Here is a 27,699-nt window from a genome sequence, read left to right on the forward strand (position 1 = left end):
CTTTAACACTTTTTAACTATTCAAAACCATTATCTAATAATGTTGATATTTAATTTTCCACTGTTCTGCAGTTTGTAGAAGAATCATATGAAAGAGATCTGCAGCAGGCCATCCTCCTCTCAAAGCTGGACTATGAGGAAAAGAAAGATGTTTACGAACAGTTGAAGAAAGAATCACAAGAACAAGAAAAACGACAGGCAGCTAATGGAGGAAATAAACGAGCAAAGAAGCAGCAGAACCGTGCACAACCCATGTCACTAGAGCAGTTTAATAATATGGTGGAATCTGATGGTCTTAATGCAATGGGTGCTGTAGAAGAGTGTGAGTCGGAACAGCCATCAATAATTTCATCAAATCAAATAGAACATGATACTACATTCTTTGAAAGAATCCAGAGTGATACCAAGAAAGTTCTTGATCGTGAACACTCTGAAGAACTACGAAAAGCACGTGAGGTGAGTAATTGTGTTTCCATATGTATATTGTAGCTCCAAAAAAAACTTCTATTTGTGAGGTGACAGTAAGCTTAACCATAAATAAAAACAAAAAAAATGTATGTTGAAACAAAAAGTGTTTTGATATGTCAGAAAGGAGGAGGGATTGTAGGAAATTAAAATATTAAAATATTCATATGTTTGTAGCATTTTATTATTAATTTCTCCTTTAATCTATCATGTTTCTGCCTTATTGTGGGAGCTCAGGATGGCTTTCCTAGGTTGTTGTTGTTGTTGTGGTCTTCAGTCCTGAGACTGCTTTGATGCAGCTCTCCATGCTACTCTATCCTGTGCAAGCTTCTTCATCTCCCAGTACCTACTGCAACCTACATCCTTCTGTATCTGTTTAATGTATTCATCTCTTGGTCTCCCTCTACGATTTTTACCCTCCATACTGCCCTCTAATACTAAATTGGTGATCCTTTGATGTTTCAGAACATGTCTACCAACCGATCCCTTCTTCTAGTCAAGTTGTGCCACAAACTTTTCTTCTCCCCAATCCTATTCAATAACTCCTCATTAGTTATATGATCTACCCATCTAACCTTCAGCATTCTTCTGTAGCACCACATTTTGAAAGCTTCTATTCTCTTCTTGTCCAAAGTAGTTATCGTCCATGTTTCACTTCCATACGTGGCTACACTCCATACAAATACTTTCAGAAACGACTTCCTGACACTTAATGAATACTCGAAATTAACAAATTTCTCTTCTTCAGAAATGCTCTCCTTGCCATTGCCAGTCTACATTTTATATCCTCTCTACTTCCACCATCATCATTTATTTTGCTCCCCAAATAGCAGAACTCCTTTACTACTTTAAATGTCTCATTTCATAATCTAATTCCCTCGGCATCAACAGACTTAATTCGACTACATTCCATTATCCTCATTTTGCTTTTGTTGATGTTCATCTTATATCCTCCTTTCAAGACACTATCCATTCCGTTCAACTGCTCTTCTAAGTCCTTTGCTGTCATTGACAGAATTACAATGTCATCGGCAAATCTCAAAGTTTTTATTTCTTCTCCATGGATTTTAATACCTGCTCCAAATTTTTCTTTTGTTTCCTTCACTGCTTGCTCAATATACAGATTGAATAACATCGGGGAGAGGCTACAACCCTGTCTCACTCCCTTCCCAACCACTGTTTCCCTTTCATGCCCCTCAACTCTTATAACTGCCATCTGGTTTCTGTATCAATTGTAAATAGCCTTTCGCTCCCTGTATTTTACCCCTGCCACCTTCAGAATTTGAAAGAGAGTATTCCAGTCAAGGCTTTCCGAGGTACTTGTTATATTTTTAATATTTTAACAAGTACCTTGGAAAGCCACCCTGGACTCCCGTAACAAGGCAGACATAAGATAGATCAAGAGAGAAATTTATAATAAAATTCTATTAACATGTGAGATTTGAAATCGAGTAACCAGAAGTGGCAAGGGGCAGTCAGGTGGAAAAAAGCAGCATGGACTAGAAGGATAGATGAGATTAAGAAGAGCAATGAGAGAGAGAAAGCAGAGATGAAGTAAATTGTGGAAAAGGCATTAAAATAAAGACACTAAATAAAGCCACAAAAGATGACATGAAAGCGGAGAAAAAATACATGATAAGAATTAGAAGAGGATGGTAGAAATAAACTTTGGAAGGGGGATAGGTCACAGTAAGAGAAAGAGCAGTTGTTAATGATTGTTGGGTAACGTAACTGAGGATATCTTGTTGAGCAAGCTCCCCTTAAGACATTTGGGAATTTAGACTCAAATTTTCCATTGTCGTAACCACCAGTGTTGTTGCCTGCTCCACAACAGGAAGTTTTCACCAGTTTAGATTGTTTGTCTGTGTTCATTTATCTGTACTGTCAGTGTAGTGGTTTCATACAGAGAGATAATGGTGAGTATATTCAAAGTTAACTAGTGTATGGCATAGGTTCTTTTTCATGTAAGTGTTCTGTCAAAGTTGTATGTAATACTAGCAGTTCCTCTGTGTAACATATCATTCCCGAGCCTGTTGAAATGAGTGTTCAGAGTTAAACTTACCTCAACTATATTGTGGTTGGGACCGGGTGTTCAATCTTTTTGAGTCTGCTATATCAGGTGGCCACACTGTGGGGTCATCTTGGCTGTTGTAGACACATCTGGTGGAATTTGACGGTGCCAGTCTGGATCTGATACGCTGGTTTGTCCTTAAGCTGCATAAAGTGTATTGTGGTTGGAAACTCACTAGGTTGCCTAAGTGTTGGAGATTTCCCCATGATGACAGGTTTTCTCTTGGGATCTTTTAAGTTGGAAATAACATGCTAGAAGTTCTGGCAGGAAGGAACACTTTTCAAAGGAGTCTAGCAGGTGGAGTAAGGCAGGAGCAGTGAGAATCATTACATTTTTCCTGGAGCAGAAAGGATTGAATATGTAAACAATTACTGGAACTTCTTGAAACTTTAGACATCAAGAAGATGACTGGCAGTCTTTCTGAGTAAAGAAGGCAAGTCATTGGCAGCGTAGGGCAGAGTTAGTGTTTAAAAGTGTTTGATGATTCCGAATTAAGGAATTAGATATACACAATGGTCATTTAAGTTATTCTGTCAGTATTTAAAGTTTTGGATAATTTGGAACTTTGTCGCCATGAGCAATGCAACTTAGAGAGTATGAAAGTGACTGGTAATCACCACCTTCCTACCAGATCATGGAGCTGTTAGCTATCTAAAGTAAGCATTCAGTTACAGAAACAGAGTTGGTGAGATCCAGTTGAAATCAGTAAGCTGCGTATGTTTCTGTACAGACTTGAAGTGTTTTGTTTTTACTGTGACTGTTGTCCGAATTAGCAGTGAACTGTTATCCTACCTTAGTCTTTGTGAAGATTTTTCCATAAGTTACAAGGAACCAGTAGACATGGTGTATTGATTGGTAGCAGTGTACATTTTTCCATTCAGTGGTCATATCTCGGAATCTTCCTGAATGCATTTAGTTTGTTAAAGGTATTCATCATTGTATTTGGAGCAATTACAATTTTAACATTGTCTCATAGGTCAAAGTGAAGATGACAAACCTTACGGAAAGTAGTTTTACAAGCACTGCAGTGCCAGTAATTGATGTGGGTCTGCCAATATATGCTGTTATGCAAAACTTAAGGTTGAAAGTAACTTTCGTGTGATGCGTTGCTGACAAGTAACAAGGGGTAGCCAGATGTCCTTCCTGTGACCACCCCATTATCTTCCCCTCCCCCAATCCCCCCCTCCTCTACCCGGGACAAAAAATGTGTCTCTCCCAAACTATCAAAATGTAGTGTTATTCATGTGAAAGTGAGCAAAAAGTTTCTGGATGTTTGAGATTCATGTAACTGAAGTGGGACTCCTGTACCAGCCCAGTATTCACCTAGTGGGATGTGGGGAAACTTCCTAAAAACCATGTCCAGATTGGCTAGCACACCGACCCTCATCATTACTTCACTGGGCTAATTCAATCCAGGCCATTGCTGCAACTTTCTTTTCATAATATTGTAAGACAAGATAGAATTTTTGTTTGTTTGTTTGTTTAACTTTCCATTGTGTTGTAGTAGCCCATTGATACTGTAAGTATAGTTACTGCTCCAAGAGTTATTAAATAAAAATTTTCCTGTTTGTTCTTATTTTTAGCCTTTTCTTAATGAACTACTACTTGTAGCTCAGTTGCAAGATGCTCTAGAAAAGAAAAAAGAAGAAAATGAGTTATTAAAACAAGAAATTGCTGAATTAAGAGAAGAATTGCTTAATGTGAGAACAAGAAACAAGAAACTCTGTCAAATCCTTGCTCATGGTGAAAGTAAGTAATAGTTCATTCATTGTAATATGTAGTTAGAAGAATTCAGTGAGAAATATTATAAAGTGTATAAGGTGTTAGTCTCGGTCCGGCACACAGTTTTAATTTGTTAGGAAGTTTCATATCAGCACACACTCCGCTGCAGAGTGAAAATCTCGTTCTGGAAACATCCCCCAGGCTGTGGCTAAGCCATGCTTCCACAATATCCTTTCTTCCAGGAGTGTTAGTTCTGCAAGGTTTGCAGAAGAGCTTTTATGAAGTTTGGAAGGTAGGGGTTGAGGTACTGGCAGAATTGAAGCTGCGAAGACAGGTCGTGAATCATGCTTGTGTAGCTCAGGTGGTAGAGCTCTTGCCCGTGAAAGGCAAAGGTTCCAAGTTCGAGTCTCAGTCCGGCACACAGTTTTAATTTGTCAGGAAGTTTCATGAAAGGTGGTGGTTGTTTAACTGATAAAATAGGAGTCAGCAAAAGAACATCAAACGCTATGAACAGTGTGAAAGTTGTTTTAGCTTATCATTTGCGGAACCTCATAACACCTGCCAATGGAGAGACAAATTCCAGAAACAACCAAGAAAGGTGAGTAGAGAATGTGAAAATGGAAATGTCTATAAATAAGTGAATATTTGCAGTTAGTAATTACATCTACTGGGTAACTAACAATTAAATTGCAGAGGTGTAGGATGAATAACAAGTCAGAGAACGATCAAAAAAATTATGTATTTTATAATAAGAAAACCTATGATAGGGAACTGCCTCCTATTTAAGTGTCATAGTTTATTTGTCAGCTTTAACCATATTGATCTCATAATATATTAGTATTGGAGGGCAGTGCGGAGGGTAAAAATCATAGAGGGAGACCAAGAAACGAATACACTAAACAGATTCAGAAGGATGTAGGTTGCAGTAGATACTGGGCCATGAAGAAGCTTGCACATGATAGAGTAGCGTGGAGAGCTGCATCAAACCAGTCTCTGGACTGAAGACCACAACAACAATATATTAGTAAAGATGCTGCTTTGAATGCATCACCTCTACCACTGTCAGTAGACTACCTACTGACTGTTGGAAGGGGTGAGGGGGAAGGAAGCCTAATCAGTGATTGTTTGGGGGACATAGGGGGGCTGCTGCCAGCAATCAAACATAGTCACTGATTTTGTATAATGAGAATTAGATATGTATCTTTCAGCAAAACCTTTAAGCAAGTATGTATTTAGATAGAATGGGAAGGTGTTATGGCATGTTGTTTACAAAGAGAAGCAATTCATTTATATTAGAAGTCCTAAATATTTGTCCAGTTTTATAGATCTTGCTTCTTGAAAACAATTTCTTTCTTTCAATTTTGAAAAAGAGATCGCTTAGCTTGGACAGCATTAGTTGTACTTTTCTCTGAGACTAGTTATGAACCGTAGTTCTGATTTACTGTAGACAGCAATACCAAACAGCCATTGACATAGCTCTCATTATTATTATTATTATTATTATTTTAGTAATACTGTGCTTTTACATGTTTCTTTTTAGACTCCAAAAATTGTATTTACCGTTTCCAAACATTGATTTCCATTCCACAGGTGAGGAAACAAATTCTTTCATGACAGTTGTAAGGTTAATTTTTCCAGCCCTTTCTAGACGAATGTAAAAGAAGAGTATCAACTGTATCATTGTCAATCTTGGGCAAGTTTTAAGTTTTCACAAACTTAAAACTTTATTGAGATCAACATGACAATTTTTAATAATTTAGGAAGCACGATTGGACATTACATTACAGTCAAACGATCCGCAGGAGAGCTGTACTATGAGGTGCTACCATATACTGGAAGGAAAATGTGTTACTACCAGTCATTAATTCAAAACTCGTGTGTTACAAATTACTCCATGTAAGAAATAGGCCTAGCCTCCTCTACCAAGTTATTATTGAAAAGTTGCGCACATGAAATTCTGACACTTCAGTAGGGTGCACCGTCTGCCACACATCAGTAGGCAGCAGTCTCTGCCATGCAACATTGGTAAGAAGTGCTGTTCGCTATGCAGCCTTGGAATGAAGCACCCTCCACCACATAACATTGGTAAGAAGCATTCTCTGCAACGCATCAGTTGGATGCATGGGTCAGTCCATGTGAAATCAACCAGTAATGTGGATCTTGAAATCTCAAAAGTTAGATTTTATTTTAAATTTGTTGTAGTAGTTGTTTCCATGAAATGTGTAATCTTTTCTTTTATCATTTTTTTTTGAAGAACTTCCAAAAATATATGATTTTTATTATGTTTAGAAAACTTAAAATGACCATATTTCAGAAACTGTTTGATTTACAGAACTAAATTTGTGCCATTTTATTCAGTATATTATAAGCTTTAAAAGTAGATCCTACTTTGTGTTATTCATAACAAAACAGAATTTTTCCAAACAGACTTTTTTTAATTTTGAAAATCTCAAAATGGATATTATTTATTTACTTATTTATTGGTTTATTTTTTTTTTTTTTAAATATGTTAGTTGCATATTGTTTGTTGATGTACGTGCCAAATTTTGTGATGGTGCTCCAGTGGGAACATATTAAAATAAGTTTTATTTTTCTGGTGTACACAGCACCTAATGCATAATCTGTAGAGCTTTGGACTTAGTAATAAGTTTTACTGCAAACCTTGTATGGCAGAAATCGGTTAAGGCTGCCAAATCATTATTATCCGCATTAGGCATTGATAAAATGTGTTCTCTGCCAAACAATTCGCACATTATTTCCCTTACATCTTTGGCCAAATTTGGGTTATTTTTAATTGATGCAAATGTATGGCTTTAGAAGACTCATTGCAATGGAGTTAATGTATTCTCTGCTGCTGATTATTATTATTTTTTTTATTTTTATTTTTTTTTATTTGGGTTAGAACCAACCTGAAGAACATATCTGTTAGCAAGGGAAATATTCAGCATAGCACTGAAGACTGCATTTGACCATCTTCGTGTACTGTGTGAACAAGCGTAATTTGAGCATTTCAAATCTAAGACATCAACTACTCCTTTAGTGTCACTGTAAAATTCAGTAATTTAAGTTTCTTTAGTTGTTGATTTACAGACATGATGTTAGGAAGAATTCCTCTCACAGCTGGTAAAATTATTGTTTATTAAAACACGACCAGTTTCGCGGCTTTAGGCCACATGTCAGGTGAACTTATGCCATATAAAGCAAAGTACAGTGTCACCATTTTTTACGGATATTAAAATTACCAAAGGGATGTTTAAAATATACTCACAGTGTTAAAAGCATATAGGCATACCCATTGCTCCTAGTCAAAAGTTAATATTCAGAGATTGTCGTCAACATTGTGCCAAGCAAAAGGTAAAGAAGATGCTGTGAGCAGAATTCTTCTGAACATCTTGCCTTTCAACAGCTGTGGTTGCCCGGAGTATAATGTAGTTTGTGATTTACAGACACTATGTGATGCATAGGAGAAAGTAAAAATACACTTTTATATTTCTTTGGAATGAACGACACAAAGGTGTTGTCTCATACAAATCCAAATAAAGATTATTCAGTGGGTTTCGTTTTATTAGGCAAAAACTAATGACGAATTTCTCCTTTGTTTTTTTCATACAGTACCCACATTTGTTAGTCCTCATTTCAATAATTCATCTACTAACTCAACAGATCTAAACCAACTGCCTCCAGTGATATTTCTATTATTTCCATAAAATGAACGTGCAAGTTTTAGCACATCCTGTGTTGCACTGCAAAAGGGATATTTCTCTGGGTAAGCAGCTTTCCAGAGTATATAAATACATTATATAAGTAATAAGTTTTTGCATTGCAAATATAATGCATTTTCAGGCCATATTTTCCAGGTTTACTTTTGATAAACATTCTGAAAGCGCACCTTCCTCAAAATTTTACCAACATTTCATAAACACATAAATATTCTAAACAAGAATAGTTTGTGCTACAATCGATAATAAACTTTTCAAAACTTTCTTGTATCAAGGCCATCTGTAGATTTTCTTTCTTCTCATGTACCGATGTCATCGAAAGTTACATTCAAATCAATGAATAAAAATCCTTTTATTCCCATCACTCCTCGAAAAATATCTCTACCAGTAAAATCAGTTGTCCTCTGTGATTTAACATCTTCACAATTTGATTTTTATCGTTGGCATTCAGCATGATGTCAAGTATGCACAGTTTCTTCCTGCATATTATGAGCATTTCACTTCAACTTGTGCAAGTGTTTCTGTGGCGGAACAGGCCAATCCTGGCATAAAACATGCTTCCATGTACATCATACTGAATTGTTGGAAGGGGAGGGGGGGTGTAGTTGATGGAACTTTCTTGCTTGTCAGTTCATCTCTCTTCTTCAAACAAGTTTACAGCAGTGGACATAGTGTTCCTCCAAAGGAAACAGTCCACAGCACATTCTTCCCATGTTTGTATGCTTATGCCAGTCATCTTCAAGATGGCTTTTATCTGGTCCTTAAAGTGCTTCAGAGGAGCTCCATGAGGTCTACTGAATAAGCAGAGTTCACCATAAAGGATTTGGCAGGAAACCTTCTACCACTAATGGGATGAGCATGATCTAACCATCTCAGCTGATGAACGATGATGTTTGCCTCAATGCTGTTTAGATACACTTTCTCAGGAACCACAGTGTGGGTCACATGGTTCTCTCACCTTAAGATGTATCTAACCTTTTTGTTGGTGAAAGCCTTTCAGTTTCTGGACGTCATGGTGATAGTGTCCAAGTTTGAATATTGAAGTAAACAGAAGTAATCCAATGTAAGCAATCATACAGCAATAATACGGCCATAATAATGGAATTGAATATCTGTCCTCAAGTTTTTTGTTGGTGTAGTGGACAATAGTCTCAATCACATCTTTGGTAAATAATAGTTCCCAACTCTCTATTGGTGACATTTTATTTCTACAAAGAGCATGTTGTTTCAATCCCACACACACTCATGCGATATTGTGCTGTCATATATAAGTGTGGGGCAGATTTACTTTATTTATATCTGTTTTTACCATAAAAATAGTTCCCTGGGCATTCTTCTTCTTCTTCTTCTTCCTCCTCCTCCTCCTCCTCCTCCTCCTCCTCCTCCTCCTCCTCACCACTATAAGAAGAGCCTTCACTTTGCTCAATCTCTGAACCACAAAGGTGTTCACTGTGTATCGAATCATGATCACTAATTTCATTAACTTCTTTTTCTGTATTATTTCTTTCTATGTCTTAACTTTCTGAGTCACTGCCTCCTTCTGACAGTCGTGAAATGTCCTCATCACAGAGAAAGTGAGCCATTGTTATAAATATACTGAAATAAAAGCAAATTGGCACATTGTAAATACATACTGCATTAAAGCATGCATGTGGTCTACAGAAACCGCGACAATATAAAACCGATATGTACTGTTGTGAGAGCATGCCACACATCCACCTTTCACAAGCCACCGTGGCACACTAAGAATAACTAGAATGGCGAGTCTGTATGTGCCAACAATAGAAATTATAATCAAACTATGTGTCATGGGCTCTTCTTAGACCCCACCGTCTATGCAGAGGTTAATACAGTAATATTAATCAGTATTACTCATTAAACAATGGTATAGCTGTCATTATTTAACAATGTGTTATTTGTGAATGCCTTGCAGTGGGAATCATTATAGTGATCCAATAACAATCTTATTATAGTCTAAGATAATATACTGCAACTTTCTTTTGACTGACATAACCAAGTCGTAGTTCTCCCAAGCAATAATGACACATTAGTGATGTAGCAACACACTCTTTTACATTATAATATCCAAGGCTTTCACAGCTCTTATATGATAGTCCTTATGTACTTCCAGTGGCAGTTGTGAGATCAAATTTACAAAATATGAATCTTTTTTTAAAAGTACATTCAATTCATCTTGTCTTCTTGGTTATGAAAAAGAAATTGCTGGTCCACAAGGACGCATAAATAAAAGTTGTACTTCTCCTTTTTCTCCTTTTGATAGCCCACAAACCATCCATCATTTGCATAGGCCCTTTGAAGAAGTCTTGTAATTTGTTCAAAAGCATGCTATCATCATCGGGACTCACATGAATTATGTGAACAGCAAAATCCTTAAGATGAGAAACAGTATTTGCTTATATGAATAAATGTTTGATACTTTGTGTCCCTGTGACTGTTATAGCTTGATAAAATCTCTTTGCCTGGCTCCTTTTTCATGCTGCATGCTCATCATTTGTCACATCGAAAATGTCTAATGGCATCTATACTTCAATCAGACAATTGGAAGAAAGTTAATATTTGATCAGGTTTTGCTTTGTTGTTGTTGTGGTCTTCAGTCCTGAGACTGGTTTGATGCAGCTCTCCATGCTACTCTATCCTGTGCAGGCTTCTGGATCTTCCAGTACTTACTGCAACCTACATCATTCTGAATCTGCTTAGTGTATTCATCTCTTGGTCTCCCTCTACAATTTTTACCCTCCACACTGCCCTCTAATGCTAAATTTGTGATCTCTTGATGCCTCAGAACTTGCTTGCACAATTGATTTCTATAAGTATTAAAAAAGTCTCCTCAAATTTTATTTTAGGTACATTTGTTAAGCCTCTGGTGTCATTCAATATGAACGTTCTCAGATGGCAAATATGTGCCAGTGTCATAATTTAAAGCCCTTAACTGCCCAGCAAAATGTAGAAATGCAAATTTTGGAATACAGCAAATATAGTACTCCACTTTGTTAGCTGTGCTTGGTACTTGTATTCCAACATGTGTCTTTCTACATTTTATTGGACAGTTAAGCATGTTAAATCATGGCAATAACATTTTTCTGCCTATTTATCCCCTGAGCACATGTGCTTAATGACTTATACATACAAGCAGTAACCAGCTCCTCTCTCCCTCACCAGTGCTTAATGACTTATACATACAAGCAGTAACCAGCTCCTCTCACCCTCACCAGTGCTTAACTAATTTTATCTCAGTATTCATCTTTACTGAAGTGAATTACTGTCAAGAGAAGTGAATGTTTTTTGTTTTATTACACAGGGTATCCATAATTAAAATTCCAGTTTTAAAACACTTTAGAAAGAGAACTAGTGCTCAGAATGACATCAAATTTAAGCAGCATATTAATGATAAAAGAGGAAATGTCATGGAACAAAAACAGTCAATGAAAATTTTACCAGCAGATTGCACTGTGAGCATCTTAACTTATGTGGAATCAGCTACAAATGACAGACAAATCACAATATGATGACTATGGTTTGAGTTACACATTACACCATTCACACTGATCAATGTGTGTGACTGCACAAGTTCAGCAGTCAACATGTATGACACTAATAGGTAAGTGCATCCATCGTGGCAAGGTCGTACCACATCAGATGTGAAAATTTTGTTTTTAATTGTCCTGAAGCTGAAAACTGCACAGAAAGCAAAACAAAAGTGGTTTTTAATTGTCCTGGGACCAAAAACTGCATGAAAAGCAAAATGAATTGGTTTGTAATTGCCCTGAGGCCGCAAACACATAAAAAGGAAAATATCACTTTATAATTGTAATTAGAATGGTGCAATGCATGTACAGTAAGCTGTCCACCATTCTCTGCCACAAGTTGAATTGAGGAACAGCATGTTACATAACAGATCAGAGTGCCTCGGAGGTCTTGTTCAGAATGTGTTGCGCAGTGTGTGCCTTCAGTTCAGCTTCATTCATAATTGGAGCACTGAGCTAATGTCTTTCAGATAAGCGCACAGCCAGAAGTCTCATGGATTAAGATCAGGTGATCTGGGCGGCCTGTCTGTAGGGAAATGACAGCTGATAATTCTAGCACTACCGAAATGCCTTCGCTTCACTGGCTGTGCAATGTGCAGAGTACTGCCATCTTGCATAAAAATGATCCTACCCACACATACATGCAGTTGAAGGGTTGGTATGACATTGATGCACTATAGGCCCTCATAGCATTTACCAGTGATGTTATAGGTAACAGGACCTGCAGGACTCCTCTCCTTGAAAAAATATGGCCTACAATAAATGATGCCGTCAACTTGCACCACACAGCTACTTTTGCAGAATGAAGTGGTACTGGTTGATGTGTGTGCAGATTTTCCATTGCCCATATTCTGCAGTTATGCTTATTGACATGCCCTTGAAGATGGAAATGAGCTTTGTCTATCCACAGAATGTTCCATGTCCATTCATTGTCCATTTACATGTGAGTGAGAAATTCCACAGTGTTTGTGTTGCTGGCTGGTCAGCAGGAAGCAACTCCTGAATGTGGATGATTTTGTATGGCTAGCAGTGCATGGTATTTTATGGTGTTTTGTGCACTGTGCTCACAGGCATGTCCAACGTTTGGGCAGTGCCCCGTTCACGGCATGTTTGCACGCCGCCATTTGTCCTGTCCTGCAATGCTGTTGCCACATCTTCGCCTGCTGTGGCCATATCTTTGACAGGTGTCCGATGACCAGCTTTCCTCCCTCTGCTATGTTGCACTTCAAAGGAACCTGTCTCTTTGTTTGCTGAGTATGGGCTTGGCAACACCAGTGTTCCTGAGCTGGGGACTGCTAAGCACTGCCATTTTTCTGTCACTGTAAGCTCTGGGCATGCTTCAGCAAACACCATGTGGCGCCATGTTGGAATGTTCTGTGTCACAGGGAGTGGGGATTTTGGCTTGACCGCGCGAATCTCAAGGATGGAATTAAAATTTATATATAAAAAATACCTCAATTCCAAGGTGTGCTGTGCGCTAAAGAGATGCATGGCTGATGAGGTAAAACAGTCATTAACGGGCAGCCTCTGGGGAACCTGCCGCACCTAAGTTGTATAAGGCAGGCAGGCATTCTGTCTGAGTGGACCCTTATTTCTCTAGCTGCTCATGGGACCGAGATGGAACCCTCAAAATCTTCTTCTTCTCCTCCCCGTGGGAAGTGTGTACTGCCTGGGAGCACTCATACCCACTCATCAAAAAGAATGAGGGAGGCTAGTCCTCCTGATTATCTATTTGTTGTTAGTAACAGGACTCAGGGAGTCATGAATCAGAACATCTTTGTAGTGATCAAGAGGAAGGAGAGGATGTTTGAAAAAGTGTCCCACTTCTATATTTATAAAGGCTTAAAAGGTCTCACTGGTACTCTAAAGACTATTAAGCGGTTGTGAAATGGTCCTTGCTGGTTGAGACTAACCGGGCAAAGCAGGTGGAACTACTTAAGAAGTCACAAAAATTGGGTGAATAAGACATCATTGTTGAGTTACATAACTCTCTTAACTCCAGTAAAGTTGTGGTAACCTGTGGTGATATTATGGACATATATGCTGCTGAACTCAAACAAGAATGGGCACCACAGGAGATAATAGATGTGGAGCAAAGGACAGGGAAGAACAGTGGAGAAATTGAGACGACTGCCACCTTCATTGTGACCTTCAGTTCTCCAACGCTACCTGAACACATCATGGTAGGTTTCCTATGACTTAAGGTTAGGTTCTATGTACCTAACCCTATGTGCTGCTTCAAATGCCAGCAGTTCGGCCATACAACTTTTATAAGGCCTTTGTGCGACCCCTGCTTGAATACAGATGCCAGATTTATGGGTCAGCAAGGCCTTCGTACCTTAAAATGCTCGATGCAGTTCACCACCAGGATATTAGGCTGTCAACAGGGGCCTATTGCACGAGCCCTGTTGCTAGCTTTTTTATTAATTAAAATTAAGTTTAATGATATTTTACATTGCCATCCAGATTTTATTACTGTGTACATAGATGATTCTAAGCAGGGAGATTTTTTTCAGTTGCTCTGTCATGTTCCCCAACATTGTCCTCAGGATAGGGCTCCCAGAGCAGTCTTCAGTTTATTACGCAGAACTGTTTGCTATCCTGAGGGCAATCGACTAGATGAGACGGTGTCGTGTCAAAAAATTTATCATCTGCTCCATTTCTCAAAGTGCTCTTCTCACTATTGGACAGATGTATGCAGCAGATTGGTTGGTGCAACAGCTGTAAGATGCTCTCCTTCTCTTGCAAAGGTATAACAAGGAAATCATTTTTTTTTTTTTTTTTTTTTTTGCTGGGTTCCAGGGCACATAGGGAAAATGAACTCGCTGATGCCGCTGCCAAGGAAACTTGCTCGCTTCCTCCCCCTCCTCGCTGTTTGGTCCCTCTGTGGGCTCACTTCATTTGTGACAAGGAAGGCCATATGTTGGTGGGAGCCTCAGTGGCTGGAACTGAGGAATAATAAAGTATGTTCCATAAAGACTTCAGTGCGACCATGGATTACCTCCATCCGCTCGTGATGGTGTGGAGAAGTAGCTCTTACTCAGCTTAGAGTGGGACATTGCCCATTGATGCATGGCTTCCACTTACGTTGATTGGAGCCCCCAGTCTGTCAGAGAATGCAGGATACAGCTGTCAGTACAACATATTTTAAGTGAGTGTGTTTTATATGATGATCTGAGGGTTGAACTGGGCATCCCACAGGATCTTCCCTCTGTTTTAACTGATATTGACGCATGTGTTGTCCTTGTCTTGAAGATTTTGTGTGGTGTCCGGATTTCTTCCCAAAACAACTGGATGTGAAATATTAATGTGTCACAGAGTTGCTGGGTCATGTATTATTTCTAAGTCATCATCCAGACATGGTTGTCCATCCCTTTTTTAACAGCATCTTTATAGGTATTTTATCAATTATTTTACTGAGTTATTCAGCTATGTCTTGTTGGAATTTTATTGTGGATTTTTCTGAAGCTCGCCTTCTCGGGGCTGCTTTATGATTCTTGTGGTGGGATGAAACATAATTTTCCAGTTTAATGATCTTTCTCCATAGATTTTTCCCAATCTTCTTTGGTATATCATTAATGCAAGGGTGCTGATGACCTTGCTGTTTAGCATCCTCCACCGTAAATCATCATGACCACCACCCACCAGTCTCTGAATTTTGTAGTCATTTTCTCCAGAACCTTAGCAGACACCAGAGCAGTGCCTTTTTCGTACCTTGAATATGTGGAAGTTCTGCAGGGCTATTGGCACCCCACCATTGTAAAGGAGCTTTACCACCAGTACGCATCCTGCGTGGAGACAGTCATGTTAGTCATCTCAGATGCAAGCTGAGGAACAGCCATGTGCCGTGATTCAAGCTGAGGAAAAGCCATGTGCCATGTGTCTGTTAGTCTGCATATTCTAACACTTACAGACTTTTGTTAAATGTTTTTTGTTATGTGAGGTTCCCTCTGCATCAGTAGTATGCTGTTCAAATTTGACATCATTCTGGTTCTCTTTCTACAGTGTTTTGAAATGGGAACACCATGTATATTGGTAATATGTATGTGTAATTTCTGTTGTTCTAGAAATACGAACTAAAAACTAAATTAAAAATGTATGAAATGGAAAAGCCATATCATCCCATACATTATTTACGTAATTGTTATATAACTTAGTTTAGTACAGTTTTAAAGTGATAAACTGATGTGTGCTTAATTAATACTCAATAATTTCTTTTTAACAAGTTTTATGAACCAGCTTGCAAATCATGCAGTTGAGATACAGTTTGCAATGTGAATTGCAGTAAAATAAAATTTATTTCAATATGTTCCCTGTGTAATACCAGCATGAAATCTGGCATATTCATTAACAGAGTACAATTAACATAGATAAGCAAATCCAAATATGAAATTTTCACATTTAAAACATTTTCATTTGGGGAAGTTTAGCATTTTAACAAATTTGGTCAAGTAACAAATGTTTTAAAGCCTGTAATAAACTGAATAAAACAGCATACAATATCAGGTCTGTATGGCAAATAGTTTTTGAGACATGACCATTTTAAGTTTTCAAAACATGGCAAAAATTGCACAATTCTGGAAACTTTAAAAATTAATCATTTGAAAACGAAACATCCCCCAAAAAAATCTTTTTTTTTATATCTTATTTTATTCTTATAGGTTGAATAAAATGACAAAAAATTACAAAATTCTAAATCATTTAGGTTCCAATTTATTTATTTGTTTATTTATCTATTTAATTGGCTGATTTCACATGGAATGATCCACACCCTCTACCATGCACAATGGTACAAAGGGCACTCTGCCGTGTAACATCAGCAGGAAGTACTTCATCGTTCAACATTGCTAGGAAATACACTCTGCAATGCAGCATAGGTAGGAAACATTATTTGCCACTCAACATTGCTAGGATGCTCTCACTGCTAGAGATTGTCGGTAGGATGCACTCTCTGGCAGAGACCGTCGGTAGGATGCACATTCTGCGATCCAACAGCAGTACAAAGCATCCTCTGCCACGTAACATCGGTAAGAAACACTCTCTGCCGTGTAACTTCAGTAGGATGCGCCCTTTGCCACACAACATCGGTAGGTTGCACCCTCTGCCCCACATCATTGGTAAGAGGCAACATTAAAAGTAGTAAGTAGCACCCTCTGCCCCATAACAGTGGTAGGCTGCACCCTTCTCCACAAAACGTGGCACTGTTCCTTTCTTCTTCACATACTCTTAACAGAACTGTTATGCTCGACTTTGTATCCGCAGTGCCACATCAGCTTAATTAGTTATGTGTTAATCGCATCTGGAACAACTTAATCCTTAGCAATATATTAAGCAGTTTTAAATGATGAAAAGAAGAATTAGTTTATTTAGTAGATAATTAAATGAATCTGTATAATGCTTATTTTAAGTTTGATGTAGCCCTTGGATGTCTTCATGTACCGTGGGTGCTGGATTGCCCTTCGGGGGGGGGGGGGGGGGGGGTATCCCAGTTGTATACCACTGCTCTCGTTCAACTACAGACTAGTTTCACTAAAAAAAAATATGAATGGATAGCTCAGTCAACTAAAGCACTAAAGAGTTTTTGCAGATGAGAGAACAAATGCGTGGTTCTACTGAAAGAAAAATTAAACTGGTTTTGTTTGAAAAGAAAGATTGAGTAATTCAGTCAGTATGCAGGACTTCAGTGGACTGACTGTTTCCATCCAGGTGCTCCTATAAACTTCTTTCATCTGGAAAGAATGAATGAATAATAATCCAACCAATATATAAAACTAAACTAGAACTGCCTGAATTAGTTGTTTTGATTGAGTTGCTCCTATTGACTGTTTTCACACAAAAAATGAATGAATAATAGAACTTACATTTAAAACTACAACAGAATGTGTCGTCGTACCGAATGCCATGCATTTACTGTGGTTTGCAGAGCTTAGATGTAGATGAAGAAGCTGTAGGCAGTGTATTTAAAACTATTTAGAGGATTTTTCCCCCTTAATTTTAAGAAAGGATCTTGATTATAGATGTTAAAGAAACAGTAAATGCTGTATAGATTAAGATGAATGGAAACAGCAAGATAGACATATTGAAAGGTGTGAACAGTTCTTCAGTGGGATGGCTACTCGTCTGGAAAATCAGGAATTCTCAGTGAATGGAAAAATTCGGAAACTTTTAGAGATTCTTGGAGGAAAAGAATGGGTTGTTAATGAAAGGAAAAGTACTGAACAGTTTTGTTACAAATCACTGTGAGCTTGTGCTTTGAAAATGATCAATTGTGGATTCACATAAAGAAGGAATTGTTGTTGTGTTTGTTGTTGATCCCTGCTACCCCTGATGCCTTCACCAATTGCCTTCACCAATTCAGGGAAACACTGTTACTGTCTTTGGGTCCGTGGTGTCCAGGTCTGTCTCTCTGTGGCATGATTGTAGGTGCAAAAGAAGATAACATGCGCTTGAGAATTTGTCATGTAGATGCCAATTCGTCATTCACATAAAAACAGTTTAAAAGATATACATATTTAAATACCGTTTTTGAGTGTTGTGATGTTTTGTAGAGCAGCTTCAAATATTCATTTTCTGGTTCTTTTTTAACAATTCCAGTTTATAGTTCAACTGTACTGACTTTATCACAGTGTCATGAATCAAGTTAACAATGACCATTGGTTGAAGAGTATCTGATTTGAAACATGATCTATTGTTCCTATCAAAGTTTATTGATATTGACAACAGTTCAAATAGTGTTCTTGCAAGAATTTCTCATGTACGTGAGGATATCACACAGTAATATTGCGTAGTATGGAAAGGTGACAGACAGCGGCAACAAAGGAATTTCCAGGTGTAGCGAGAGCTTTTAACTTAATAGAATTGAAAGTTCTTGTCACATTAAAACTGTGTACTGGACTGGGAACTGGACCTAAGTCCTTAGGAAACAATTCTCATGGCTGTAACTAAGCCATGTCTACATTTTCCTTTTTTCCAAGAGTGCTAGTCCTGCAGGAAAACTTCTGTGAACTTTGAAAGGTAGCAGAGGTACTGGCGAAACTAAAGCTGTGAGGGCAAGTTGAGAGTCATGCTTGGATAGTTCAGTTGGTAGAGCACTTGACTGTGAAACATTTAAGTCCCGCATTTGAATCCTGGTTCAGCACGCCATTTTAATCTGCCAGGGATTTTCAGATCAGTGCACACACTGCTACAAAGTTAAATTTGTTCTGGAAACTTGCAGAATCAATACATATTGTGCATGCGTGTGGTGTGTGTGCGCATGCGCGCGCCTTTTCCATATCTCCTCCTAAACCACTGAAACAATTTCAACAAAACTTGGTACAAATATACCATATCATCAGGTGACATTCACAGAGGGAACAAGAACCACCTACCTGTCAAAGTTGTGGGTGTGGGGTCAAAAAGGAATGTAGCCTGCAATATTTGAATTCCCAGATTTCATTCATCCATTTTTTGAGAATGAGAGCATTTAGTGACTTGAATCAAACTTTACACATAATTTCAAACCTTGACAATTTTTTTTCTCTCTTTCTTTCATAATGGCAAAAGTCGAAATATTTGTCACATACTACTTTTCAATTGTTCATGCAGTGAAAGTACCACATCAGGCATGACATTATGATTTACTACTTCTTTACCACTAATTGCATTCTTGACACATTTCACAGACAGTATGCACATTTATAGTTGAATATAAATGCAAAATTATCTCGTAGTAGGACCTACAGTTCAGCAGATATAAATTGAGAGAGTCATGAAAAACTGTCGCACTCCACATGATGTTTAAATTTATTAATTCGTTGCTACTAACTGCATTTGCAGACAGTATCCGTGAATGCTGCTGAATGTACCTACAAAATTAAATCATTGTATGACCCATAGTTCAGGAGATATGATGTCATAAACATTAAGCACAAGGCCAGACATTGCACGGTATTGGCATGATGTACAAATATAGATAAATATCTGGGCAATGCCAGATTTCTCCACTAGTTGTTGATAAAATTGAATACACTACTGTTTTGTTTTCATTGTTTTGGCATCTAGTTAGTGATTTAGTCACAGACTTCTCCATCGCTATATTCAGGTAGTTTATGTCATAGGGTTTTCTGATCATCTCTGTAATATGATTAGTTTTGTCATACTCAAGAAGTCGTACAACATAATTAAGAGTAGTTACTAAATTATTTTGACAAATGTATGTGATGTGAGTTCATTTGCCATTGTTGCTGCATGTTTCAAAGTGACTATTCCATTGCATTGGGTCTAGAATATGTTTAATTATGAAAACTGTCTTTACTCTGGAAAAAAAATGAGGGTGCTATCGAGGTCTTGCTCTTTTCTACTGTGGAATGAGCAGAGTTGTCTATTGGTAAATTTATTGTCAGTGGCTTTACTTTGCTTCATTTGATATTGTAACAAGAAGCAGATTCATGTGTTCTGACTGCTTAGTTAATGCTATGGATCTGAACAATAAAATAATAGGGACTGTATACCCAGTAACCATTTTCTCATTGCAAAACGTTTATTATAAAACATTTTAAAATTATCTGCAGTAACTGTGTTCCAAAGTATTGCAATTGGTCACTTGAACAACCTAAAATTCTCTCTTTTGTGTATATGTTGTTTTCAGTTCCAGCTGTGCTTGGAATAATCTCAGTATGTCATGTGGCACCTCAAAAAACGTGATAACAATTAATGTAAAAGTTGCTCTTATACACAACAAAAACTGCTTTGGGGGAATGTGAAATTTCAACCTGGAAAACTTTTAGTCAAAATCACTAACTTGTTCATGTGTAATCAGTAGTGAAATTTTTGTTGGTGCTACATATTGCTGTGGAATATAATGTGGCAGACACTGAAATCATCATATTCAAATTTTTATGCATAAATTAATTTAATGACAATATGTAAACAACGATTCATTTGCACATAAGCCATGAAAGAAAACTAAAGTGTCCACATAGTGCAATGTAGGCTATGAAGGAAAATTCTTGTAAATTGTTCTTCAAAATGGTTCAAATGGCTGTGAGCACTATGGGACTTAAACATCTTAGACCATCAGTCCCCTAGAACTTAGAACTACTTAAACCTAACTAACCTAAGGACATCACACACATCCATGCCCAAGGCAGGATTCGAACCTGCGACCGTAGCAGTCGCGCGGTTCCGGACTGAGCGCCTAGAACCGTGAGACCACCGCGGCCGGCAATTGTTGTTCATATAATTCATTTATAAGTGCTGTGATCTTTAGTATTGATGCAGTATTTTTGACCATAGTTACTATATGTAAGGATCATGTACTTTTTCTGTTGTGTGTGTGCCTGAGCAATGACTTTCACACCTTGCCATTAACTTTAAGTGAATAATTTCAAATAGTTAAGTGGCGTTGAGAGAACAGTTTAAAAATCAAACACTGTTTTGCACATAGGCTGACAAAAATTCTTCAATAACTACAATTAATTTTCTGTCTTGCTAATTCTGTATGAACATGAAAGAGGCATTTTTTTAATACTTCCCTGTGACGTAGCAGCATAAATGTAATTTTTTGTGACCATAGGTTTTTGCATTTTTTCGCTTTTTGTGGTGTATAGTAGTTGTGATTTTGGAATGCAGTTTAATTAATGTGAATCATTTTTACAGTGAAAGATAAGGCAGAAGTTCTCCTAGAAGTCGACCGCCTCCAACAAATGAGGGATGAACTGTCATCAGAAGTATCCAGTCTTCACACTTTGTTAGAGCAAGAACGTTCTAAAGTACGGGCCCTAACTTCTGATACCAAAAACAAATCCCAGGTGTGTGTCAGTAGGCTTTCAGTTACAAACGTTCAATTATTTGTACTTCTGGCTGTTTAATTATAAAGAAATTGTTTGAAAAATCATTGTAGAAATGTAAAATAATAAGTGTCAAATCACTAAAGAGACTATGTTGATAGTAACTGACTGCCATTCATTTTGTCTTAACACTTGGTCAATGTTTGTTTTGCAGCTGCTCAATTTTCTGGAATGTTGTTATTTTAAAAGAGTTTGAAAAATTTTCTTCTTTTACAATTAGTTTGATGCTTTTAAATTGTTTATAGTCACTAGTAGTATTTTAACTAACTGTTTCCTTTTCATCACTACATGTCTACTACACTACCTACATACTACACAATATTGGTGTGCTTCAAAAATTTCTCTCCTCTTTTTACCCCCTCCAGTACAAGTAAAATGCTCATTGTTGCACACAGTAGATATTCCAATAATGCCACCTCCTCTTGGTAATATTCTTCATCAACATACTATTGTGGCCAAGATAGACACAAAGCCCTACTAGAGTAGTACAAGTTTATATGCCAACTAGCTGTGCAGATGATGAAGAAATTGATGAAATGTATGATGAGATAAAAGAAATTATTCAGATAGTGAAGGGAAACGAAAATTTAATAGTCATGGGTGACTGGAATTCGGCTGTAGGAAAAGGAAGAGAAAGAAAACGTAGTAGGTGAATATGGATTGGGACTAAGAAATGAAAGAGGATGCCGCCTGGTAGAATTTCCACAGAGCACAACTTAATCATAGCTAACACTTGGTTTAAGAATCATGAAAGAAGATTGTATACATGGAAGAACCCTGGAGATAAGGTATCAGATAGATTATATAACGGTAAGACAGAGATTTAGGAATCAGGTTTTAAATTGTAGGACATTTCCAGGGGCTGATGTGGATTCTGACCACAATCTGTTGGTTATGAACTGTAGATTAAAACTGAAGAAAATGCCAAAAGGTGGCAATTTAAGGAGATGGTATCTGAATAAACTGACTACACCAGAGATTGTACAGAGTTTCAGGGAGAGCATAAGGCAACATCTGACAAGAATGGGGGAAAGAAATACAGTAGAAGAAGAATGGGTAGCTCTGAGGGATGAATTAGTGAAGGCAGCAGAGGATCAAGTAGGTAAAAAGACGAGGGCTGCTAGAAATACTTGGGTAACAGAAGAAATATTGAATTTAATTGATGAAAGGAAAAAATATAAAAAATGCAGTAAATGAAGCAGGCAAAAAGGAATACAAACGTCTCAAAAATGAGATCGACAGGAAGTGCAAAATGGCTAAGCAGGGATGGCTAGAGGACAAATGTAAGGATATAGAAGCTTATCTCACTAGGGGTAAGATAGATACTGCCTACGGGAAAATTAGAGAGACCTTTGGAGAGAAGAGAACCACTTGTATGAATATCAAGAGCTCAGGTGGCAACCCAGTTCTAAGCAAAGGAGGGAAAGCAGAAAGGTGGAAGGAGTATATTGAGGGTTTATAGAAGGGCGATGTACTTGAGGACAACATTATTGAAAGGGAAGAGGATGTAGATGAAGATGAAATGGGAGATATGATACTGCATGAAGAGTTTGACAGAGCACTGAAAGACCTGAGTCGAAACAAGGCCCCCGGAGTAGACAACATTCCTTTGGAACTACTGATGGCCTTGGGAGAGCCAGTCATGACAAAACTCTACCAGCTGGTGAGCAAGATTTATGAGACAGGCGAAATACCCTCAGACTTCAAGAAGTATATAATAATTCCAATCCCGAAGAAAGCAGGTGCTGACAGATGTGAAAATTACCGAACTATCAGTTTCATAAGTAACGGCTGCAAAATACTAATGCAAATTCTTTACAGACGAATGGAAAAACTGGTAGATGCGGACCTCGGGGAGGATCAGTTTGGATTCCGTAGAAATGTTGGAACACGTGAGGCAATACTGACCTTACGACTTATCTTACAAGAAAGATTAAGAAAAGGGAAACCTACGTTTCTAGCATTTGTAGACTTGGAGAAAGCTTTTGACAATGTTGACTGGAATACACTCTTTCAAATTCTGAAAGTGGCAGGGGTAAAGTACAGGGAGCGAAAGGCTATTTAGAATTTGTACAGAAACCAGATGGCAGTCACAATAGTCGAGGGGCATGAAAGGGAAGCAGTGGTTGGGAAGGGAGTGAGACAGGGTTGTAGCCTCTCCCCGATGTTATTCAATCTGTATATTGAGCAAGCAGTAAAGGAAACAAAAGAAAAATTCGGAATAGGTATTAAAATTCATGGAGAAGAAGTAAAAACTTTGAGGTTTGCCGATTACATTGTAATTCTGTCAGAGACAGCAAAGGACTTGGAAGAGCAGTTGAACGGAATGGACAGTGTCTTGAAAGGAGGATATAAGATGAACATCAACAAAAGCAAAACGAGGATAATGGAATGTAGTCAAATTAAATCGGGTGCTGCTCATGGAATTAGATTAGGAAATGAGACACTTAAAGTAATAAAGGAGTTTTGCTATTTAGGAAGTAAAATAACTGATGATGGTCAAAGTAGAGAGGATGTAAAATGTAGACTGGCAATGGCAAGGAAAGCGTTTCTGAAGAAGAGAAATTTGTTAACACCGAGTATCGAATTATGTATCAGGAAGTCGTTTCTGAAAGTATTTGTATGGAGTGTAGCCATGTATGGAAGGGAAACATGGACGATAAATAGTTTGGACAAGAAGAGAATAGAAGCTTTCAAAATGTGGTGCTACAGAAGAATGCTGAAGATAAGGTGGATAGATCACATAACTAATGAGGAAGTATTGAATAGGATTGGGGAGAAGAGAAGTTTGTGGCACAACTTGACTAGAAGAAGAGATCAGTTGGTAGGACATATTTTGAGGCATCAAGGGATCACAAATTTAGCATTGGAGGGCAGTGTGGAGGGTAAAAATCATAGAGGGAGACCAAGAGATGAATACACTAAGCAGATTCAGAAGGATGTAGGTTGCAGTAGGTACAGGGAGATGAAGAAGCTTGCACAGGACAGAGTAGCATGGTGAGCTGCATCAAATCAGTCTCAGGACTGAAGACCACAACAACAACTCTCTCCTATTCCTTCTGACAATTTTTTGTGCATCAGTTTTTTACCTAATGTGCAACAACTATAAAATACACAGTTTCTTCTCCTGAATTCCTGTTGCCCATATTTGTGTGCATACTTTGCAGTCCACAATTTAGTCTCTAAATCTTTTTGTAACTGTGATATCCACTTTACTTAATTTTTGAAAGTAGAAATCTACATTGGCCAGAAACAAATTTCTTACTGGCATAGAGGTGACATTGATGACATTCTGTGTTTATATATTTGTTGAATAACTCAAGTGTCAACTTGATCTGAAAAACTGGTTTTAGCAAAACATTTCTAATCAAATGGGAAGTTTGTGGCTGCCTTAGAAAGGTTTTCGAAGATGTTCCAGAATTACAATTAAAGTATGTTACCTACTCTGTGAAATAATGTTGGATGTGGTGCACTGAAGTAACAGGGTACTGTTTCATCATAAAGGTGCAATTTTTACCTGATAATTATGCTCCTTGCGTTTTGTTGGAAAACTCCAGAAGCCTGTCTTCTCCTATGTATTTCACCATTCCTCAATCTCCCATAAATCTCCCTTCCCCTCCCCCTTTCCCCTCAATTATAGTCCAACCATCTGACTATCAGATTTCTTAATTTTTCATGTATTCTATCAATTGTTCAACATTAAATTTTGGTGTGCGCAAGCATTGAATATCTGTGTTGTGAATAACAACAAAATTTCACAAGCTGAGTTCTAATATTCTTATGGGTCATTGCGCGCGCACCCAACACACACACACACACACACACACACACACACCTCTCTCTCTCTCTCTCTCTCTCTCTCTCTCTCTCTCTCTCTCTCCCCCCCCCCTCTCCCCCTCTTTCCCTCTCTCTCCTCACCCTCTCTCTCCCCCCTCCCCTGCTGAGTTCTAATATTCTTATGGGTCATTGCGCACACACACACACACACACACACACACACACACACACACACACACACACACACACACCTCTCTCTCTCTCTCTCTCTCTCTCTCTCTCTCTCTCCCTCCCCCTCTCTCCCTCTCTCTCCCCCCCCCCTACCCCTTTCCCCCGCCCCCCTACCCTCTCTTCAGCTCCAAAATCCACCTCCCCTAATCCCACCCCATCCCCCCCCCCCCGCCCCCCATCCCCAATATGAAATGTGAAGACAAACAATATTCATGGCCATTGCTGCTCCCTTTGCACAAAGCTTTCTTGGAAATTGTTGTTTTTTATTAGTAAACTGTTATTTATTTTAAGTAGGGAACTTTTGACCATTTTTCATTTTTGTTGTAGAACAAGAAACGGAGTGCAAGTGAAACAGCACAATGATGGCAGAAGAAGAAACTGGGAAACATGTACCAGAACTAGTTTCCTGCAGATTTGTTGTGGAACTGTTTTTGCTGTCTCCAGATAAACTAAGCAAGAAATCAAATTGCTCGCTGCATGCCATTTGTGGTGGAGTCTTCAGGTCTGCGGCAAAGCAGAATACTTTTGATCAACTTTTATATGTCATTTTGCGTCTTGTGACTGGATCAGTATCTTTGATAATTGTGTTTGTTTCGTTTGGTATCAACTTTAAGGGTTTCATCTGGATTAAACTGTGATGATAACTTTAAATGTATGCTTTTTAGTAGATTTGAGAGAAAATTTTCATTGGTATTTATGTTATTCTTTCTTTATACGCTGACAGATACAAGAGGAACAAAGTTTAACATCAGAAGGCATTCATTCTTACTATTAATAATAGCATGTATCATTATAATAAGGTCTGCCTTTTATTGGAGATGTTGAAAACACCACCCATTTAAATTTGCACAATTTTGTTGCCTTTTTTCTGATAATATTAATTGATAGCTACAAGTAACACCTTGGTGGTTTTTATTTTGATCTGGTGTTTAAGAACACCACAGTATAGAGAATACCCCTATGAAAACTGTCCTTTTTAAGGTTTGGTGCAAAATGTTGTTGATAAAGTTGGAAACACTAGTTTAAAAAATTTCTAATCATGGCTCATTTTTTCTCAAAACTTCTGTTAAAGAGCTGCACAAATGTTTTAAAGCTGATGAAAACTGATTTGAACAACAGGTGTAAAGGAAAACAGTTGTCATCATGATTATGGGTATAAAGACAATTGAACAAGATGCTGAATGCTGCCAGATTTGGATTGTACATGTTCTGTTTAGCCAGCCAGTTGGTCATTGCCGTCAATATTTGAACAGCCATCTTTAAACTAAAAGTGTGAGACACATGTTGTGCCAGTGTAAGATATTACATATTTGTATGCAAGTTAAGTTTCTAAATAATAGAATTCTTCCCTGATGATAGCCTTTCTTACTATTTTTCCTGTTCAGCAGTATTTGTTTAATGCATTTTTTAATTTGAAAACTTTTGTTGTAATTATAAAACAGTTTTGGTGCCAAATATGTTAGGTCATGTGTTGTAATATATTGGTTAAATTGTTTTTTCTTTCTGTTGTATGATGTATACACCAGCACTATATAACAGGCATAGGAACATCTTTGTGCTAGTTGCTAAGGTTGTAATGTGTTCCAATTACAGAAATATGCCATTGAGAACATTAAAGTTCCTTCAGAAACATATCACTGTTTCTGTTCATGAAGAGATTAAACTCTTCTAGATATGCAATTTTAATGCCATTATTCTGTATTGTTAATATGACAGAGAGGTTGATTGTAAATATTGCATTGTTTTCTGTTATCATGTTGAAATGGCATGTTTGAGACTGTTGATTCTGTTTTTGCCCTTCTGAGGCAAAACTTTCTTCTCTTTCATCTCGTGTAAATCAATAAAGTGATATTGTTGTGTTCTGTAAGAAATTATTGCTTTGCGTGATTTGTTTAGTGAAGTTCACCAGTCATTTAAGTATGCCTCTTTCTTTTCCAGTTATTCTCTGGTGATATGAGTAAGGTTTTCTTATTTTGGTTATATTCAATAAAGAACTGTGAAATACATTTCTTGGTCTTTTTTCCTTTGCTCTCGTTTTCTTTTGATACCTTCAGCTCCAAGAATAAATATTTAGCAGTGCATTCAGACGGTCATATATTAATTTGGCTGCCCTTAATATAATTGTAATTGTTTTTATTTTTTATCTTGGTGTACGATTTGTGCATAGTGCCAATTTATTATTGGCCAACGACATTCCTTATGACACCCATATGATGCACAAGTTTTTAATGAACTTCTCCATAATGCCTTTTTTTGCTATTGTACGAGGGTCACTCTAAAAAAATGCACACTTTTTTTTTAATCCATCTTTTATTATACGTGCTTGAAAGTTTTACAGTG

The 27,699-nt window shown here is 37.7% G+C and overlaps 1 protein-coding gene across 1 annotated transcript in view; it reads left to right on the top strand.

Annotated features, from left to right (window-relative positions):
• Positions 1-27,365, top strand: part of LOC126282205 (G kinase-anchoring protein 1-like) — a 69,113-nt gene extending 41,748 nt beyond the window's left edge. Inside the window, exons 3-6 of the mRNA XM_049981751.1 lie at positions 72-455; positions 4,119-4,284; positions 21,161-21,312; positions 25,687-27,365. Coding sequence (XP_049837708.1) covers positions 72-455; positions 4,119-4,284; positions 21,161-21,312; positions 25,687-25,722 — 738 coding nt within the window. The 3' untranslated portion in view covers positions 25,723-27,365. The remainder of the gene's footprint in view (positions 1-71; positions 456-4,118; positions 4,285-21,160; positions 21,313-25,686) is intronic.
• The last annotated feature ends 334 nt before the right edge of the window (positions 27,366-27,699 follow it).

The sequence above is a fragment of the Schistocerca gregaria genome, chromosome 7 (assembly GCF_023897955.1).
Source record: "Schistocerca gregaria isolate iqSchGreg1 chromosome 7, iqSchGreg1.2, whole genome shotgun sequence".
Lineage (NCBI taxonomy): Eukaryota > Metazoa > Arthropoda > Insecta > Orthoptera > Acrididae > Schistocerca > Schistocerca gregaria.